This window comes from Trachemys scripta, chromosome 6, assembly GCF_013100865.1.
Source record: "Trachemys scripta elegans isolate TJP31775 chromosome 6, CAS_Tse_1.0, whole genome shotgun sequence".
In the NCBI taxonomy this organism is placed as follows: Eukaryota; Metazoa; Chordata; order Testudines; family Emydidae; genus Trachemys; species Trachemys scripta.
In genome coordinates, this window is record NC_048303.1 from 123133800 (window position 1) to 123155590 (window position 21791).

General features: G+C 39.9%; 1 protein-coding gene across 1 annotated transcript in view; it reads left to right on the forward strand.

Moving 5' to 3' along the window:
* The window catches only part of PIGG (phosphatidylinositol glycan anchor biosynthesis class G), a 121221-nt gene extending 101604 nt beyond the window's left edge, over positions 1-19617 (forward strand). The window contains exon 13 of the mRNA XM_034773803.1: positions 17567-19617. Coding sequence (XP_034629694.1) covers positions 17567-17792 — 226 coding nt within the window. The 3' untranslated portion in view covers positions 17793-19617. The remainder of the gene's footprint in view (positions 1-17566) is intronic.
* The last annotated feature ends 2174 nt before the right edge of the window (positions 19618-21791 follow it).

A 21791-nucleotide genomic window follows, 5' to 3' on the forward strand; every position in this document is an offset into this window, starting at 1 on the left:
TACAGTTTCTCTTTGAAGTCTGTTTTTGAAGCTTTTTGGTGAAGAATGGCTACTTTTAAATCTCAGAGGGGTAACCGTGTTAGTCTGTATTCACAAAAACAATGAGGAGTCCGGTGGCACCTTAAAGACTAACAGATTTATTTGGGCATAAGGTGCCACCGGACTCCTCGTTACTTTTAAATCTGTTACTGAATATCCAGGGAGACTGAAGTGTTCTTCTACTGGCTTTTGTTTGTTACCATTCCTGATATCTGATTTGTGTCCATTTATCCTTTTACATAGAGACTGTCTGGTTATAGGAGATTGTGCAGGTCTTTTTTTATTATTGTTCCTTTCTTTTAATGCTCTGATCAGCAATAAAATAGGTGAAATTTAAGTTACTGGAATTGAGTTAACACCTCATCGAGATGAGTGGGAGTAATTCATACCTTTACTTTGTCTGCAAACAGGTAGTTGTCCCTGCATTAGTTCGCACTCTGTTCACATTTTGAAGGTTTTCTTTACAACCCTAATAGCTAGAGGTTTAAGTTTTTTTTTTTTTTTTTTTAATGAAAACTCAAATTCTGGAATGCCAAATAGCAGCTTTGGGAGAGGAGGGGAGTACCAGCTTGCCAGTCTGGTCCAATGCAGCACACACTGCTTGTTAGTGTGATCTTTAGTTCTCTTTTAATCTTGCATGGCTAGCCATAAGCAGTGTTTTCTTTAGCTTCCTGATGACATGTTCAGCCATGCAAACAGGTGAAAAGGGTTAACAGTCCACAAATCTAGGCAAGAATCCTTTTAAGTTCAAACGTCTCTGGTTTCTTGTTTTTCATCTTTGAATGAACTTTAATCTTTCTCTGAACTGTACCCAAGATAAACTGACATTTTTAATCACTTAGCTGTATATAAGATTAAATACTGTATTGGGATACCGTCCACTGTTATGTAAGGCGTGGGTATCTTCCTTCCCCATGCTACTCTGGCAAGCTATCTCTTGGAGTGCGTAACTTTGAAACTACTGTTTATTGTCATATTTTGGGAAGGCAAGAGTGGTCCTTAATTAAAATAAATCAGTATTCAAAGTAATTGGTGCCTGAAAGTAGACTGAACAGCTTGTGTTGGAGGGAATCAGATGTACACGAAATGAGTTTTTCCCAGCCCAAAGGGGAAAGCACTACCTAAAAATCTGCCGGCTATGTGAACTAATTTAACAGTATCTCCATGGAAGATCCTCATTCTCTTGCTGGCTTGTCCTGTTGCCTTCTTTATTGTTACATTATAGGCTGGTCAATCTCATTTTAACAACTAAGTAACAAGTAAACCACTATTTTTTAAAGTCTCTTCAAGGTCACCTTGCACAAAATGATCTTCAGCTGCAATTTTTCTTTAACATCCTTAGAATTTCTCAACATTATAAATGACAATTTCCTAACTCAAAAAGTGTTGCAGCCAGCAAGGGGGAATTCTTTATTAGACCTTGTCCTGAAAGATAAAGAGAAGCTGATCACAGAACTAAAAATGGATAGCTTAGGTAAAAGTGGTCATGACTTGATCACATTTATAATGTGCAAGAAGAATAAAGCCAAAAACAGTTTATATATAGTGCTTTAATAGAGCCAATTTCACAAAGCTGAAAACAACTATGAGCTTCAGCTGGGAGGAGGAATTTAATCAGAAAAATGTGAATGATAATTAGAAAGAACACCTTACTAGATGCCCTAAAAACCACAATTGAGGAAAAAGGCTGTGCTGGTTAAAAAACTGACCTGGTTAAGAGGGAAAGTGAAGGCAGCTATAAAAAACAATTTAACAAGTGGAAGAAAGGAGAATTTGATACTCATGAATGTAAATCAGAAGATGGGAATTGTAGAAAATTGGTAAGAGAAGCAAAGGGACACCAGGAAAAATCCATGGCCAGCAGAGTTAAGGACAATGAGGAGTTTTTAAAAATATATTAGGAACAAAAAGAATCCTGACAATGGTATTGGTCCATTACTAGATGGAAATGGTAGAATGATCAATAATGATGCAGAAAAGGAAGAAGTGTTCAATAAATATTTCTGTTCTGTATTTGGGGAAAAAAACAGATGATATCGTCTTATTGTGGAAATAACACTTCCTCCATTCCACTAATCTCTCTGGAGTAGTTAAACAGAAGCTACTGAAGTTAGCCATTTTTAAATCAGCAGGTCCAGATAACTTGTCTCCAAGAGTTTTAAAATGTAGGCTATAATTACAGTCCTGGGAAGCAGTTACTCTGAAAAAGATTGGGGGGTCATAGTGAATAATTAACTGAAGATGGGCTCCCAGTGTGACTCTGTTGCCAAAAGGGCGAATGCAATCCTGAGTTGCATAAGCAGGGGAAGTAGAGCGGTTATTTTACCTCTGTATTTGACACAGGTGTGACTGATGCTGTAATACTGTGTCCAGTTCTGGTGTCCACAATTCGAGAAAGAGGTCCATGAATTGGAGAGGGTTCAGAGAAGAGCTACAAGAATGATTAAAGGATTAGCAAACATGCCTCAGTGGTACACTCAAGGAGCTATTTAGCTTAACAAAGAGAAGATTAAAGGGTGACTTGATTACAGTCTACCATGGGGAACAAATATTTAATAATGGGCTCTGCAGTCTAGCAAAGAAAGGTATAACATGATATAATGGCTGGAAGTTGAAGCTAGACAAATTCAGACTGGAAATAAGGTATAAATTTTTAACGGCTAGAATAATTAACCACTGGAAAAATTTACCAAGGGTTGTGGAGGATTCTCCATCACTGATACTTTTAAAATCAGTGTTGGATATTTGTCTAAAAAGTGTGCTCTGGGAATTATTTTGGGAAAGTTCTAGGGCAGGGGTTCTCAACTTTTGTACTGGTGACCCCTTTCACATAGCAAGCCTCTGAGTGCGACCCCCCCCTTATCAATTAAAAACACTTTTTAATGTATTTAACACCATTATAAATGCTGGAGGCAAAGCAGGGTTTGGGGTGGAGGCTGACAGCTCGCGACCCCCCATGCAATAGCCTCATGACCTCCTGAGGAGTCCCGACCCCCAGTTTGAGAACCCATGCTCTAGGGCCTGTGCGATACAGAAGGTCAGACTAGATGATCACAATGGTTCTTTCTGTCTTGGAATATGTGAATCTCTGGTTAAGAGGATGTAAAATAGTCATTCATTCAGAAAAGGGGAGAGGAGGAACGAACACACACACACACACACACACACACACTCTCTCTCTCTCTCTCTCTCTCTCTCTCTCTCTCTCAACAAAGTAAAACTAGACTAATTCCTACCTGTGCTGCTGATGTGAAATGCCTTAGGCTTTTATTCTAGTGAAATTCTTTATAATTTCTAACTGGATTTTGGAAGAGGAGTTAGACGTTTTATTAATGCTGTAGTGTGAAATATTTTGTTTCACTCGGGAACTTTAATGATTTTGGTGGTTATATCTTAGTGATTTAAACTCTGGGCCAGTTCGTCAGTTGGTGTAAACTGGCATAATTATATTGATTTCATTGGAGATAAGCCGATTTCCACCAGCTGCGGATCTGGCCAGTTGTATTGCATTCACAAAATTAATGTGAAAAGTATTTTATAGTACATGTTTGAAGCAATGGTAACATCTTAATTTGTATAAATTATATTAAAGACAAAAGAATGGCAAACAGTGCGCTAATGTACATTGACCTCCACCGAAGTAAAGGATAGGTACGTAACAAAATTATAACAAGAATAGTGCCTCTATTCAAGTACCGCTTGGTTTGAAACACATAGACATAGCTGTTAATATGTGTACTGAAACTACTGCCACTGGATAAGTGAAAGAGCTGAAGGCCAAGTGAGTTCAGATGGGCATTGGGATCATTTTTTATTTCTGATCTGTCTGTCACCTAGCCATAAAACATGGACATATAAATCTGGGAATGAGAACTCTATTATATTGTATGCATTTAGTTTATTCATACAAAGTTATTTTCTCAAGCCTTCAAAAGGAGAGAATTAATGCATTGGTTGAACTTTGGTGTCACTTTTGCTTTCCATCTTGTTAAAATTAGCCATTTTGCTGCTATCGCGGCCCCTAAAAAAACACTTTGTCCCAGAAGAGAGGATTGTATAAACAGGAATCTGTTGTAACACAAGATGCACAGAGCTCTGTGTAAGCTTGAAAGTTTGTGTCTCTTGCCAAGAGAAATTGGTCCAATAAAAGATATTATCTCACTGACCTTGTCTACCACAAGATAAATCAATTATAAACAAAATTAACTATCATTAGGACCTCGTTCCAGAACAGGGTTTCTATAGGTTATTCCCATAACACGTGGTTTCATAGGGCTGTGACAGCTATATGCACCAATGTGTGGGAGGAGGTATAGTAGCAAAGCTATTTTTCACCTTGTAGGTGTTGGGTAAAGTCTTGTATTAATGCATGGTATAGCATGTGTACGGTATATAAAGCTGTATGTGACATTTCAGTTTGCACTATTTTATTTGAAAAATACACCCTTGCTAAATACTACCTCGTTTGAATAAGTCATCTTGTTTTATCATTCGTTTTTATGCTACCTGTCAATCCTCATGGTAAAGGCTAGGCAGGTAGATTCCGTGCCAGCACTGCTACGTTTGCATGACAGTTTTGCAAGGCAGTAATACTATGTACGTTGAATAGAGACAGTATTGTAAGGCATATAAATATGTGGAAATTTTTGAGAGCATGACATGTTAATGTTACAATTAAGCTAGGGTGTTTTGGCATGGAGCTTCCTTTAACAGTAAGACAAAAATGAAGAACAATTGGAGGGAATCCTACAGAAGTCTGTTTTTTTCCTCCCAAAAGTCTTTCCATAAGGTGTCCTAAGAGGGCGTGATGGGCAGTATTGACCATTCTATGGGCATTATCTAACTTCTGACACCAATTTTAGTCAATTATTTTCAGGTTCCAATCTCATTCTCTCTCTCTCTCTCTCAATTTGCAACCACAACTTAGTCTCTGGGTCATATCTTTAGCCCTTTTGCTTATACCAATCAAGTCTGTCACCTTTTTGTCAACATTCATTGTTATTAGTATTATAACAGTGTGAACTTTCATCTGCTTTCCAGCATTTGAGCTCACAGTTGTGGTGGGCCTGCTAGACCCCCATTTTTACACAGTTCACTACTCTTGGCTGCTTTAGAAAATTATTTGTTAGATGCACCTACATGTTCAGAGGCTTTCCCACTTTGTTTATTTGGCAAATGTCTTACAGACATAATAAAGAGAACTGGGATAAGCAGTCTGCTTCTTCGAGTGCCCTCTGCGTATTTCCACTCTTGGATGTGCCAGCCTGGTGCAGCTAGGATGGTGGAATTTTCTAGTAGCAGTGCCTGTTAAAAGCATCTCATATCTCCCCTCTTCTGCCCCGAGCCTGCATCAGTCTAGGGATGTGTGGCGATAGGAGGGTATTGGCACCACTGCTGCCTTAGTTCCTTCCAACTGTCACTGAGTTAAGATGTGAACCACCTTAGTTCTGTTTCTGTCTGTAGTTAGTTCCATTGCCTGCCTGCCTGACTATAAAGAAATAGTAACAGTTGTAGTATTTTAGTAGTTAGACAGTATATTTTATAACTTGTTGGTAAAAAGATTAAAATTAGATTAAAAATTAAATTAAAATAACGTAGTTAACTTGACGATCATGATGGGTGACACGAAGAAGCTCAACTTCAAAAAATGTGCATTGTGCCTGGCAGTCTTTCCTTCCTCCGACATGTACTCTGGTGCTTAAAATGTTTAGGCAAAAATCACTTGCCAGAATGGTGTCAGATATACAGCACATTCACCCCCTGAGCCAGGAAGGACAGACAAAATAGATTTCACATTCTTCTGTTTAAGGAGGTGCTGTCTGCTAAGCCTGTAGGATCTGAAAGCTCAAAAGGATCTGGCTATAAAAACAGGTGACCAGAGTCAGCTTCATCTACTTCTAGATCCAAAAAGTCATCCAGATCAATGACAAGGTCTTCAGTGCCAGGTTCCTGTTCAAAGTCAGCTGAGGCTCCAGCGATCAGGTCGTCTGACCCAACCTCGACAGTAGTGCAGTCTGCATCAGTCCTGAATCCGGACAAGCATCATAGAGATCCACATGGCACACCTGGAACATTTGCCTTGGCTTTGAGGAAGAGAATGATTAAGCTTGCCTCCAGCAGCTCCTCCAATCGGCCAAATTCCTTGGCTTTATTTCCACTTCCACCACAGGCCCTGACAGGGTCACCAGGGGAGATCTTTTTCCTGTCTTCTATTTTTAGAATTCCTACATCATGGGCTTCACCAATGGCTTCAGTGTTGGATCCGGGATTGGATCTGAGGTTGGAGTCAGCCAATATGGCCACAGCATCTAAGAAGACATAGGGTTTGCTGCCAGCTTGCCAAGTCAGGTGTCAATCACCAAAGGATATCCAGGGAATTATCTACTTGAACAGCTAGTCAGAATCTCACAGCAAACTGAAAATCGCCTTATGGAATCCCTTATGGAATTCCTTTGGGAAGCCATGTGGAACAGCTTTTTGCCTTCCAGTGCCAAATTTGAATGAAAAGTCAGGAAGCCAATTGTTACATGCACAAATGGTATAGAGAGGGGTATATGGGATTCACAGAGCATTAAAATGCCTTCTGGAAGCAATTACTTGTACTAGATGGACCTTGGGTTCAAAATTGGGTTATTTCGAGGCAGCTTTGCTAATGGCAGGGACAGATATCTAGATTTTTTGACCAGTGCGTGAAACTTTATTAAATCCACAGCAAGGTAGCTTCTCAGGGCCACCTGTCCTGCCCACTGTGAAAATGGACCAGGCTCTCTGCTCTGCTCTCACTTGCCTTCCCTCTTTTGATGCTGAAATCCTTAGCAATGAAGTCCCAAGGATTAACAGCCCCTTAAAACCATATCAGAGACTGCATTACTCCAAGCCATATCATAGCCTGGGAGAGCCCTTGAACTTGTAAAATGGCTTAAGCTCCCCCAAAAGCTAACCCATTTTCATAAGAAACATGTGAGGCCTAATGCACTGGGGAAAGCCTTCCCCAAAACCTTCTGACCTCTGTGGTTTGGGGAGAGGGCTTGAAACCCCTGCTGCCAGGATCTACTATGATCCTATGACATGAATTCAAAATAAATTATACAAAATCTGGGCTGATTAATCACCAGTACCAAAGTATCCACACCAGCATTATGGAGATGGAAAAGACCTAATGAAGGCATCCAGTCCATCTGCCCGTCAATGCAGGATTATTCCTTACAATTACTATACAAATAGTGGATGAAAGGCATGCAGTAGAGGTAAATCAGCTGAGGTTTAGATACCAGATAGTGTTTCTCAGTATTTCTCATTGTAAAATTAACTGTGGTTAGTCGAATCGGAACAATGTCATATGGATTGCAGGAATGTCATGTGTGTTCAGGAGGGAGGCCACAGGGATTGGTCCAGGCTTTCACTAATCTGTGAGGGACAGGTTAACAGTACACTGACTGTTTTCAGATAGTACTAACTGGAAGGCGTTGTAGACAAATACAACTGGACCTATCCAGAGAAGAGCAGGAAATGAAATAAGACTCAGTTTTGAAAAATGCAGTTCAGCACACCAAGGAAAAAATAATCTCGTAAACACTGATATTCAGTGCGGAGAGAAACCAGGAGAACAGAAATGTCAAAAGAGAACCAGTGATGAAAGGAAGATGATAAAATAGACACAAACTAGCAATTGTTGTTTTCCGTTAGTTGTTTGCCTTGCATCCTCTATTTCACAGTAAAATCGTTCAGAGGAGAAGTGCATGTTCTTGCTTCAGTAAGTTTACATTGTTCTACAGCGTCTTTTTATCTTGTGATCAAGACCTATATTAATGCAAACTATGAATTTTTACAATTCATATGGCAATATGTGTAGTGCCAGCTGTCTTTTATTTTAAAGAATGAAATGTGACCTGGGGTCTGCCAAGTTGTGATACTGACAGACTGGTCAATTTGGGAATGACTCATTACATTTCAGTGCCTCTTCTTGATTCATCAAGACAATCTACATGTATGTGAATTTCAAAGAGCTGTCCTAGACCAGCAATCATTAACCCATTTATTTGTAGGAATAGAAATCAAGGGTCGGTGCTAAGGGTATTTGTCTGTGTTCACCTGAATCTTGTTATAAGCTTAACAGTGTGATCTAATTACCTTGTAGATACTATTCCTGCTCCTGTCTCATAATGCTTCATTACTCTATTCTATTAGAGATCAAAAGGGGATATTCTCATTTAGATGGGACTTGTGGTATAATAATATTATTGTCCTAATCTCTTTTTGAAAGTTGTAATTCCACACAGTAAACCACCCGGGAACTATCTCGATAGTTTGCAAGGCTGATTGCCTTATGTGAATGGATGCAGGTAGTCTACCTGTGTATGCATAGGAAACAGATTAGTTTCAAAACAATCTGCACTGTCCATTCTTCATCGGTGGTGGGGGGTAGGTCCTGCTGTGACAATTGTTGTCAAAAGACTTATCAGCTGGCTAGGGGAACTATAAAGAAAGCTTCAGGACTGATCCTTTTTATCTCCCGTCTGCTTAAACTTTAACAGGGAAGGTCTAAGCCTTAAAGACTGAGGTTTCCAGGTTTAACCTGGATTACCCTGAAATTCTCATGGAAGAACTTGAACAGACTCTATACCTGAACTGTTTATTGGATTATAACCTTTAAAATTGATTCCAAAAAGACTTTTACAAATCAGCAGCCTCACCATCTCTGCTGTGAAACTGACCTAAGGCCCTTACACTTATCTGTATGTATATTGATCTTTTAACTACAGCAACTTTCTTCTTTCTTTTTCTTTTTTATTATTAAACTTTTAGTGTTTTAGTTACTAAAGGATTGGCATCTGCGTGATTATTGGGTAAGATCTGAGACTCATATTGACTTGGTGATCAGTGTCTGGTCCTTTGGGACTGGTGAACCTCATATGTGGTGAATCAGGTTTTCAATAACCTCTCACTATATTAGACTTGTCTGTCTAGATGGGAGTCGCGGGCTGGAATGCTTAAAGGAGACTGTATTTGGCTTCTTGGTAACTGGTGTGGTATTACAGAAGCTGTTTTTTTTACTGGCTTGGTGAATCTAATTATAGAATAAACCACCAGTTTTGGGATTTGTCTGCCCTATTCCTTGCAGTCAGCCCTGAATATAGCATTCTCAGTGTGGTGCATCCAGGCACCTGGTCACACAAGTATTCAGTGTAAATGGTTTATAAGAAAAAAGTGGTTTTCTTTTCACATTTTTTGCCAGCAAAATGTTTTTATTTTTTAAGTTCACCTCCATACTACATCCCCTATTTTCAGTGGAAATAGACGAGCGAGGCATTGTAGGGTGAAAGATTTGGTGAAGAATGTTAACTGTTGGGATTTGTAAGAGCAAGGCGAGCGGAAAATCCATAAATAGTGTGGGAGTTCCCGACTTTGCCTCCTTGTATGTCATTAAATATTAATTTAGCAGAAAGATTTCTTTTTAAAGCCCCTGCCTGAGCTGGACTATATTTAGTACTCAGAATAGGGAATTTGCTGTAATTGCATCATTCAGTGCAGCAATTTACTGCGCAAGAGTCTGATAAGCCTTTGATTTTTCTGGTTCTAGTTATCTTCAGCATACATTTAAGTGAGCAAATTCTGATTTGTATTTCTCCACTTAATGCACTTTGAGTACTCAGTAGAGTCGGAAGTTAATCTAGGAAATGAGCTGAACTTTTAAATGGATGCAACCTCCTGAACAACACTAAAACATGAATAAATATCAACAGACGTGTTTCTAGTGGGACTTTAGCCACAGTATGTTGACTACTTCTCCCTCTTTCTGTCCCTTACCCCTTACCTCACCAACAAAGGAGGAAATTGTTGCAGAGTCCGTATGCTAGGAAAGCAGCCATAGAGCAGAACTTTAGATGGGGCCTATAACTTGCCTTAGTCCTGCATATGCTCATTTTTAAGGGCACTCTGTGGCTGCCAGGCTGTTAATGAACACAACTGGCTGATGCTTTAAAATCCCTACCAAAATGTGCGCTATCTAGACGAGGGCAGTGGAACAGCTATCTCATAGGAATCCTTCACCTAGCTGAACTCATCTGTCAAGTTAAAAGTTTTAAATGGGATGATGGTAAATCACACAATTGGGATGATGGTAAATCTCATTTACTGAGTCAAGGGGGTGTTCTCATGGTAGCGCCTCTGAGTGATCAAATACTGTAGCAGCCCCACTGAAGGGTTTGCTGGTATTAGTATTAAATGCTGAAATGGAAGGTGTATTTTTTTTATTACTCAAAAATTTTAACCCAACTACCCAAAGATTGTGATTTCATCAGTTAAGCCAACTGGGTCTGAGTTCTATTGGGTTTGGAGACATTCAAAGAAAATCAATCTACTATGGAATAGTCTTCATGCTTTACTAAGGACAGTAGTTGTTCTTGAAGCCATTAGCAGACCAGAAAGCCAGCATTTTTATGGACTGTTGTGCTGCTGAAGGAGCTTTTTAGGAATATGATATTAAAACCATTGTAATCATTTATGCCCACTACACATTTCATGACCCTTTCTTCATGAGTTAGGGGATTAGCTCTTATACCCTATCTAAAATCTATTAAAGATAACTACGTTCTGCTTATTGAAATCCCTTCCTGTCAGCACTAAACTACCTCAGCCTGGATTCCTTGCTGCAAACAGTCTTCCTACACTCCTGCATAGGTTCAACACTGTGTGCTTTATTTACAATGTGCTATACAAGGGTTTGAAACCTTTGGGTGGGCTAGAGTTTACTTTACCACCCCTCTCCTAGTGCTCTACCCAACTCCTAGCAAAGCACATGGAGATTCAGAATTCAGTCACTGAGGATTGTCAGCAAGGATTGCAGAGGGTCAGTCTCCTGACAGTCAAGTCCAAAAACAGCAAGAGGAATTAACTTAATATTTAGGTGCCAACTTAATAAAATTTTAGAATGATAAAGAAACATAATAAAATAACTTAATTTCTACTAAATAACAAGGCTACTTCATAATCCACATACATTATCTTCACAATTGTACATAAATATAAAAACCCACGTTAAATCTAAATAAGGTAGTCCCCACAGAAACAGAAGAAGTAGTAACTCAGAGTTCCAAAAGCTTTAGGTTTAGCTCACTCAAGTCTTTGTTTCTCAGCTCTATACAGTCTGTGAGTCAATTTCCCCTTTATGTAACTAACACTGCCCCTGCTTCCCCGTCAGAAAGCTAACAATATCACTGACCTGCTGCACAATGCTTCAGAGTTAGATGGAAGCAGCCTGTTTCCCGGCAGAGCTGTCGGGGAGCAGGGACTGTAGGTGGGGGCCCTCCCGGAATACAGCCCTAGCTACCCCCTCCTTGTAGCCTGAGCTACCCCCCTGCCTGCACACAGCCCTTAGCTACCCTATGTCTGCACCCTGAACGGTTTTCAGACTTTTTGAGATGAGCACCCTGCCCCTTTGAGTGATAATTTTTGGTTGTGCCCCCACCCCACAACCCAGACAGGCTGGGTGCCTGCTGAGGTGAGTCACGGGGTGGAGTGGCGTTCCCTCCCTGGATCCCGCCGGGCAGTGTTGGCCTGAGCCCCACTGGCCCCTGATCCCCCAAAATAGAAGTCAGACTACGCGTATGCCTGAGGGACCCACTGGCCCATAGCCCCGAGTGCCCCTCGCCCCCGCTGGGCCCTGGAGTTTTTATGGCATGTAGGGGGAGCCTCAGAAAGAAAAGGTTGTGAACCCCTGCTATACAGCATGCCCAAAACTACCACACCCAATTCCAGACATTTCTAGGGGTTAAATGTTAATTGTGCATCTGCAGAGCAGTGACCCAGACACAACTCATTCCTCCCCCATTCTTCCCTTTAGATTCTTAAAGATCTCTCCCTATTAGGTTTGTGGGTTACACTTGTCCCCCACAACAGGATGGGGATGGGGAATCTCATCTCTTAGACCTTGGGCTTCTCTGGCCCAGCCTTCCCCTCCCTCCCCTGGGCTGTCGAGAGCGGGTTCGGGCCCCGGTGAAAAAAAATTTTCGGGTCCCCCAGCAAGGGCGGACTGGCTAAACAGGGCCGGCGGGGGGAAGCCGGGCCCCCTTCCGGACTGCACTGGCTAAACAGGGCCGACGAGGTGGGGGGAAGCTGGGCCCTGGGCCCCCTTCTGGACCGCCGGGCCCCGGTAATTTGTACCGGCTTCCCCCCCTTATTGGCCCTGTCCCTCCCCCTCATCTTTTAAGTGTCCCCAGCTGATAAGCTGAATCACCTTGTTAGTAGTTTAATCATCCAGTCCTTAACCATTTCTCTCTTCTGTTTGGCCCATGTGGGATGCTTGCAAGTTGCACAGAGTGGTGAGTCAGCTCTAGGCTACTCACATTCTGTCATACTTCCATAAAGTATAGTGCAGTGTTGCTATGAGCGATGAAACAGTTCTCGTTTCTCCCCCACATTGGCTGTATTTCATGTAGAGGCAAGGTGAATCCTACTTTGAAATTGTGGTGAGATCTTCTTGAATTTTAAGTATTACACAAATAGAAGGCAATCTGATATTACTGTGTCTGAGTAGTTCTGTGCTTTCTATATTACTATTGAGCTTAGATACTGTTTTTCTAGTCTTGATGGAAAAAGTATTGGAAAGGTTCATCTTTATTTGATAGAAAACTCTATTTTCCTACGTTTTTCAGTTTATAGTATGAGATATCAAAATCAGCATTTGTCTATTTTTGTCAGTCAGTACATGCATAAATACCACCCCGTCCATTAAAAGTTACTCTTAATCAATTTATTTCTAATCAAGGGAAATGCCATTTTTAGCCCTTCCAACTGATTAATTTTTGAGAGTGTGAAAACTTTCACTTAACATAAGGCTATATCAAATGTATTGGCAGGAGACATTGGGAACAGAAAATGCCTCTGTTTTAAAAAATAAAGGCTGGGCTTTTTCAAAGGGGCCTAAAGCAGTTAAATGCATAATTACCATTGAGTTGGTCACCTAACTCATGTAGATTCCTTTGACAATCTCATTCATACCTTTTAGTGTTTAACAGACATCAGAAGCATTCAGCCATAAATAATTTTCACCCGGTCACATCCGTCCTCAAAGTGTGTGACTCTGAGAATTGACTGTAAAACAAAACCAATAAACAAGAAACAACAATTATCTTCTTACTGAACAGGTTTTGTCTTTTGTTTATTCAGTCAGATTAGCTAACGCCTTCTCTACACTGTGGGGGTAAATCTACCTAATTTACGCAACTCCAGCTATGTGAATAACGTAGCTTAGGTTGACTTACTGTGGGTCTACACCGCACTGGGTCGATGGGAGACACTCTCCTGTCGACTTACCTTATGCTTTTCATTCCAGTGGAGTTCCTGGAGTCGACGGGAGGGTGATCTGGAGTCGATTTAGCAGGTCTTCACTAGACCTGCTAAATTGATCCCCAGTGCATCGATTGGCTCTTCGATCCCCAGTAAGTGTAGACGTGCCATATGTTTAGTGACAAATTTCTGCTACTGTTTTACTTCAGTTAGCACAAAACAGCTAGGATTGAGTGAGCTGCAGATTCTGTTCAGTCTATGTATTAACAAAATACCGTATTAAATTAGAATCCGTTACATTTGCACAAGCCAGTGAAGACAGTAGAAATGTACTGTGTAACTGAGGTCTAATTTTGCCTACAGAATATTTTATTGGTTATGTGTAAGAAGGGAGAAACCTAGCTTATTCTTCTATCTTAGCTGAGTTTCCTTGGCTTGGCAGTTAGGGAATGACATTTATTTATAAACTGAGCATATTTGTTCTGGAGTTGCTGAGTAACAATGAATACGGCACCTGTCATTTTTAATCAATTGCCAGAGTGGAAATACGTTTCAGTGGCCCATTCTTTTCCCCCCTGAAATCAGTAGGAGTTTTGCTGTTGATTTCAATGGGAGCAGGACATGGTCTGAAGTTACTAACTGGACTTAAAGAATAGTACATTCATGTATTTAGTGGCCCATATAAACCATGAAAATTTGAGGGCTTGATATTTTGTCACCAATATAAAAAGACTGCGTATCTTAGAGCTACCTAGCCATCTTAAATGATTTTCTGTTCAGAAGAATAATAAGATCCATGTAATTAAAAACTGAGAGGAATGTCATTCACTGTCCACTCAGAATCTGAGTCTATACAAACTATAATCTATGGATTCTGTTGATGGGCTTGGTTACTAACAAAATAAAAATATCTTTGTGGATAGAAACTTTCTTATGCATGTTATTCCCCCCCATTCACTGAGCTTTGTTCCATCTACCAACCTGACCAGGTGCCCATAATTTGGAGTAGTTGAGCAATCTCTGCTGAGATAAGTCAAGACACACCCATGTGGAAGGCAAGGAGGGTATGCAACACCGTGGCATCACTACTATAGAGGAAGTGCCTCTGAGTAGTAGAAGCAGTGAGTCTGCATAACTTGCAGTCCTGGGTACTTTCTACAGAGCCTTCCATCTCCACACTGCCTCATTTGGGTGTCTTCTGACTCCTATCATGTGGGTACCAGGATTCGGACCACACAGATTGAGTTGGGAAGAAGCTTGTTGTGACACATTGGGCAAAACACCTAGGCTAGACCACTCTGTCAGAGGAACATCTAGCTGAGCTCTCCAGTGAGGCAGGATCCTGCTAGCTAAAGGGAGGGGAGAAAAGGGGGCAAATGAGAATTCGGGGGGAGAGGGGGATAAAAGTTGCAGAAGTTCAGAGTTGCAGAAGAGAAGGAAAAGGGATAGTTGTAGTTTTACCAATGGATTTGGGTCATGAGGGAGATCTCATTTTTCGAAATAGTTTTGAACAGAATATACTACTTCCATCAGACTCCTAATATTTCACTGGATTGACAGGTCTGTATTTTATGAGAAGACTAATTTATGGTTAGGATCATGCTAAGCTGTCAGCCTTTATGACATGGATTTAATTGACTGCTCTCTCACACTTTGAAATACAATATTTTTCTGGAGGGCATATATAAAACCATGCTTGTTAACTTTTCTAATACTCTAATTTTTACATTGCTTTAATACAGTATCATCGCTTCTTGGCAGCAGTTCATTTTGAGAGTGCCAAGTTTTGTGCACTGCCCAATTACCCTTTACTAATGTTAGAGAGCGCTCACTAAGACATAAATAATCCTTTTCTGTTCTGTACCATCCAGCAAAGAGGGGAAAACTAGTCCTGGGAAAATTGTCATCACCTCTTCATATAGAATGGTTTTGCAGAAAGGTGGGACTTGTGCATCAGAAGGTGAACAGTGCAAAAGACACACCCTTTTTTGTTAAAAGTTGCCAACATAACTCTTTTATGGAGTCTTTACGTAGAAAAAAATACTGAAAGTAGACATCTGGATATCTATCGCTGTACACAGATGACTCCCACCACCATAGTATCAGGCACCTTTATTGTGGCGTTCAGCTGCTACAGTGACAGATGCTTCAGAGGCTGTCCAGAAGAGGACAAGGATATATAAGGCAATAGAGAAACCTTTTTTTAGTTACATTATTGCCGTTGAATAATAAATATGACATTAGTCTTCTAAATAAAGATGATCATGTAAGAGGTGCCTTTATAATAAAGCAATGTTAGATATGAAAAGCTGAGAGATCTATATAACAGGTGTTTGTTCATTTTTGGGGGGGGTGGTGGGGAGAATTCTGACATTGGTACTGGGCTGTTACTAGATGGAAACGATGGAATTATCAATAATAATGCAGCAAAGGCAGAAGTGTTCAGTAAATATTTCAGTTCTGTATTTGGGGGAAAACCAGATGACATCTCATTGCCTGGTGATAACACTTTCCATTCCACTAGTATCTCTGAAGGATGTTAAACAGAAGCTGCTCAGGTTCAACATTTTTAAAATCAGCAGGTTCAGATAACTTGCATCCCAGAGTTTTAAAAGAGCTGGCTGCGGTGCTTGCTGGACCATTCATGTTTATTTTCAATAAGTTTTGAAGCAATGGGGAGGTTCCAGAAGAAAGTTAATGTTCTGCCAGTTTTTAAAAAGGGTAACTGGGATTACCTGAATAATTATAGGTCTGTCAGCCTGGCATTGATCCCGGGCAAGATAATGGGGTGGCTGATATGAGACTCAATTAATCAAGAATTAAAGGAGGGTAATGTAATCAATGCAAATCAACATGGGTTTATGGAAAACAGACCCTGTCAAACTAACTTAGATAGCTTTTTGTTTGATGAGATTACAAGTTTGGTTGGTAAAAGTAATAGTGTTGACATCTGTTACTAAGACTTTTGTAAGGCATTTGACTTGGGCCACGATATGTTTATTAAAAAAGAGTAGAATGATATTAAATGGATTAAAATCTGGTTAACTGATAGGTCTCAAAACACAATTGTAAATAGGGAATCCTCAGGGTGGGGGGGATAGCTCAGTGGTTTGAGCATTGGCCTGCTAAACCCAGGGTTGTGAGTTCAATCCTTGAGGGGGCCACTTAGGGATCTGGGGCAAAATCAGTACTTGGTCCTGCTAGTGAAGGCAGGGGGCTGGACTCATGACCTTTCAAGGTCCCTTCCAGTTCTAGGAGATAGGATATCTCCATTAATTAATAAATAATAAAAAAAATTCAGCAGGTGTGTTTTCAGGGGGGTCCTGCAGGGATAAGTTCTTGACCCTACGCTATTTAACACTTTTAGCAGTGACCTGGAAAATAACCATAAAATCATCACTGATAAAGTTTGCAACTGACACACAACTTGGTAAGCTGGGCACAAGCAAACAATCTGTGTTTTAATACAACTAAATGTAAATGTATACGTCAAGGAATAAAGACTCTGGGCCATACTTACAGGATGGAGGACTCTGAAAAAGATTTGTGGGTCATGATGGATAATCAGAGAACATGAGCTCCCAATGTGATGCTGTGGCCAAAAGAGCTAATATGATACTTGGATGTATAAACAGGATCTGAAATAGCAGTAAAGAGGTTATTTTACTTCTGTATTTGGCACTGGTACAACCGCTGCTGGTATACTATTTCTAGTTCTGGTGCCTGCAATTCAAGAAGGATGTTGATAAATTGGAGAGGGTTCAGAGAAGAGCCACAAGAATGATTAAAGAATTAGAAAACATGCCTTATAGTGATAGATTCAAGGAGCTCAATCTATTCAGATAAACAAAGAGAAGGTTATGGGGTGACTTGAGTACAGTCCAAGTATATATGGGGGAACAGATATTTAATAATGGTCTCTTCTGTCCAACAGAGAGAGGTATAACATGATCCAGTGGCTGGAAGTTGAAGCTAGGCCAATTCAGACAGGAAATAATGTGTAAATTTTTGACAGTGATGGTAATTAACCATTGGAACAGTTTACCAAAGGTCATGGTGGACTCTCCATCACTGACAATTTTTAAATCACTAAAGGATATGCTCTATGAGTTTGCAGTTGGAGCGGGGATGTTCTATGGCTTGTGTCATACAAGGAGGTCATACCAGATGGCTAAAATGATCCCTCCGACCTTGGAATCTATAATACGTGAACATTAACTTTTTTTTTTTCTTTTAACAGGAATTCGGCAGCAATGGGTCATGGCTGTTTCTGCTATGGACTGATATGTTCGGTTCCAGTCACAGTCTACATCATTTTGGTAACAGGTCTGCGGTACCACTTGTTCATATGGAGTGTGTTCTCACCTAAACTTCTTTATGAGGGAGTGCGTGTGTTCATCACAGCTGCTGTTTGCATGTTCTTTACAGCCATGGATCAGAACCCGTCTCAGAAAATCCATGACTGAAAGTGAATGTATTGTTCCAAAGGCTGTCATCACAGTACCAGTTGACTAGACTGGAGTCGTATAATGAAAATAATGGTTTTAAATTATCCTGTGAAACGTAATTCTTTTGTTTGTTGGAAAACATGTATGTTATAAAAGGCTTGTTTTATTTAAATGGGTTTGTGTTTCAGAATGTTTAATCAGAGTAAACCCACCTTTTCATCATTAGTTACAGCTCCCTTATTCTGTATCAGTTATTTCAGAACTCAGAACTTTATCATCTTCACCATTGCAGCCATTACCATCATTACCATTAATGAGGCATCAAATATTAAAAACTTCCTTAGTAATGAAGTCTTATTGGTGTTTTGTCACTGTTACTCATGGACTTGCAACTTATTGCCTTCAATGTTAAGGGCCTGGTCCCGATCAATCGGAGATGTATTGGGCCTTAAACGAGGATGTGCTTGACTGTCCTCATTCAACTAGGTAAAAACTGTGCTCATTAAGTTCAGATTTCTTCAGTTATTCTAAAATTGCTGGTTTGGGGCACAATCTTTATATAGCTACTTTTAGCTAGACAATAAAATATTAAAGGTAATTCATTAAAAACCACAGTCCCAAAAGCCATTATAAATTGGAATAACATTATTTTGAAGTAACCTTGTGGTTTTTAGTCATAAGATTGAGGTGTGTTTGTAAATTGAAGAATATTATTTTTCTATTGTGTGGAACAAATAATGGTCAAATCTTACTTGTTTATGTATATTTGAGGTTGTTAATGAGAAGGTTACTAGGTAACGGCAATATGTAATGTCAAGCCTACATTGATAGATATTTTGATAGTTGAAACCTGACAAATCACTGTGATATTAAATATTTTCAATTCTATTAAAACATATGTAATTCTATAAACATGAGATCGTTGAAATTGCAGATTTGTGTAAATATGTATGCCAGTGCCTAACAGGCTTTTATAAAACGAGAAATATATATTTTACATGCTGTAAATTTATGGTATTAACTTGGCAGTCACCATAATGTGTAATGACAGTTTCCTTCCTTTTAGATTGTCATTGCAAGATAATGCAGGATTTCTTGGTGAAACTTACAAGATATTATATTCTTTAACTGATATTGTGTTTTTCCCCGTATATATTTAACCTTTTCATCAAAATAGTGGATGGGTTATGTATAGTAATTCAGTGTCAGTTTTTCTAGCAGTTTTCTTAATGTGTGCATTTTTCCCTATAAATGCAGTATTCCCTCCCGTAGAGGAATACCATGATTAAGTGTGTGAGACTTCTGTATTCCTTTCTCCTGAGCGTCACACAATGAATAAGAAGCATTAAGGGCTGACAAAGTAATGAATCTTTTACAGAGTCTGAATGCTCAGTTCTAGAATGTGTTGCTGCTTATTACTAAGTATGTATAATTAGATTTTAACCTGTTTGATTTTCACACATTACAGAAGCATTAGAGCTTTGAGCATTGGAAGGGCTAATAGATTCAGTTTCAAGCACTAAGGTGTGTTATGATGTCAGATTCCCTACTTATGCTCTGGATGCACTTGTCTGATAGCCTGAAACTTCACAATGTGCCCCCAGGGAATGCACATCTTGCCATTTTCCAAGTTATCATCAAGAAAACAAATCAGTCTTAACTATACTAGATTTAAATATTCTTTCCATATATTTGTTTTTTAACTCTCACTCTGGCCTGTGTAGTAACATAAGCACAATCAGTATCGCAGTTAAATGTATTAGAGGTATATTGATGGGTTTAACGGATGATGTACCCTCTTGTACTGCATCAGTTTGAAAATAAATGCTTTTGAGACCTCTAATTCACTCCTGAGGCTGTTAGGGTTGCTTATAACCTTCATCTCAACTTTCAGACACAGTGAATTTCAGAAAGAGGCCACGTCTATTCTGGTATATGGCATCTCTGTTACCAAAAGGAGCCAACAACCTATTTTAATCACTATAATGCGAATTCTGTGAATGGGCAATCTCAAAATGTTGGCCTTCTATAACTGGTGTTCAGCTGGAGAAAACTACATAAGAGACTGATGGCTCTTGAACATCATTAATTGTGACCTGTGTTAGGGCAAACTTTCATTTTCTAGATACTCTTTCTTAAATAAAAACGCTTTAACTACGAAGTGTTGAATATTGGAAATATTTTGTATTTGCTAAAATGTCTCTCTCACAGCACAATGAGAATTCTCCTTATACTCAGGTCGAATATTTTTCTGGTTATTTGTTGCTTGGCAACAGCGTAGGGATTATTGCCATCTTCTATACTTGGTAAATTCCTGAGCAACACTTCCTAATTTTAGTATAGAATGTAATTACAGGGGCCTAGAGCCTGATGGGTTGAGGGAGAAATGCTAACACATAAAGATATGGGAAGAGAACTAGAGGGGAAGCTGCCTCTGGGGTCCAGCAAATCAATTTATAATCCTCCGCTACAGGAATTATTGGTTGAAATTGTATGGATTGTTCTGCAGGAGGTCAGATTGAACGATCGTAGTAGTCCCTTCTGGCCTGAAGATACTAATCTAAGCAATTTATCCTCATATGTTGGGAACTCTTCATTTGGCCTTGTGGGAGGAGAGATGAGAGATGACACTGCTGTAATATAGCATGCTCGGCTTGGAAGGATCTGATAGTCAACAGCAGTTTGCAAATAGAAATTTTGATTGGACCAGCACTAACTCCCACAGTTGCATTACTTCCGCACAACATGGGAGTGTGTGCAGATCACACTGAGGGGAAGCAGATGGACAACTATTCTACATGTTGCAGTAGGGTGTTTGGGCTTGTCAGACCTGAGCTGTGAGCGGAGGCATTTTGATCACCCATCCACAGGCCCGAACTCTTCATTTTTGGCTGTATGGCAAGAAAACGTGGTGGCTTCAGTTTTTGAGCTGTGGTTCTCACTCTCGCAACGTTTTTAAAATGAAATATTGTTGCTGCTGTGCTTGGAATTGAGTTCTACCCGCATGGAGCTGGTGTGGTGAAATGAGGAGTTAGGCCCAAAGCTTGAGTTTAAACAAGGGGAAGAGGCGCTGCAAAGGAATTCAGAAAGGATCAAACATAGGTAAATGGTGGTACCCTTCTTTTTCCTGAGTTCTGGTACTATGGCTTCTAGCTGGTAAGGAAAAAACTGGGCTCCCGAAGTAGATTCATTCTATAGGAGAGATGAATGGGCAGACTCAGAGTGCATACAGCTTTATGTATACTTTTCCTATCTCAAATCTACTTTATAATGAATGTTTTTCCAGCTCCACCACTTTTTGCTGCACTTGTTCAGAAGGGTCTGAACAAGAATAATAGCAGCACTTCAGCGAGAGAAGGTGAGGTTCTTTTAAAGAAAAAGCAGCTTGAAAAATGACATGAGATGCTTTTGAACTGGCACCTTGAAGTTCATGAGATTTGTTGCAGTTCAAAGGCACAGTACTCACAGAGGTTTGGAGAGCAACTGTCAGGATATCAGTGGAGCAGCCTGGAATCCTTTTCTCGTCGTTTTACAGAGCAATGCCTTTGGAGAGTGGAAAATAGCACAGCTGCTTGTTCAGATATACTGAGGCAAATGTATTGGAATGATTATTAAGCAGACTTTGCTGAACCAACTTCAGGAAATCTAATAGTGTTCTGACCACAAGACTTTTTTTTTTTTCTTCTTGCCAGTACTATAAGCAAATAACTGATTTTTGTCCAGCTTTTCTCGGTTCCCATTGGAGATGTGGCACATTAGGTCAATACTCCTTTTTAGTTTGACAGTTCTTGATACTTGCTAGATAAATTTTAAAAACAATGTTGTGCAATGTCCTCTTTCATTTCACTTGCTTGTGTACTCTAAGGTAAATCAGGCTGTCAGTTTTTAAAACCAAATTCCCCCTTCATTTCAGTGGGGAGTTCTACTTAATATCATATGGCATCTGACTCACTGATTGACATTGAAACAGCATGAGACATTGACACAGGAGTCCTAATTTCGACATGCTACCACTGA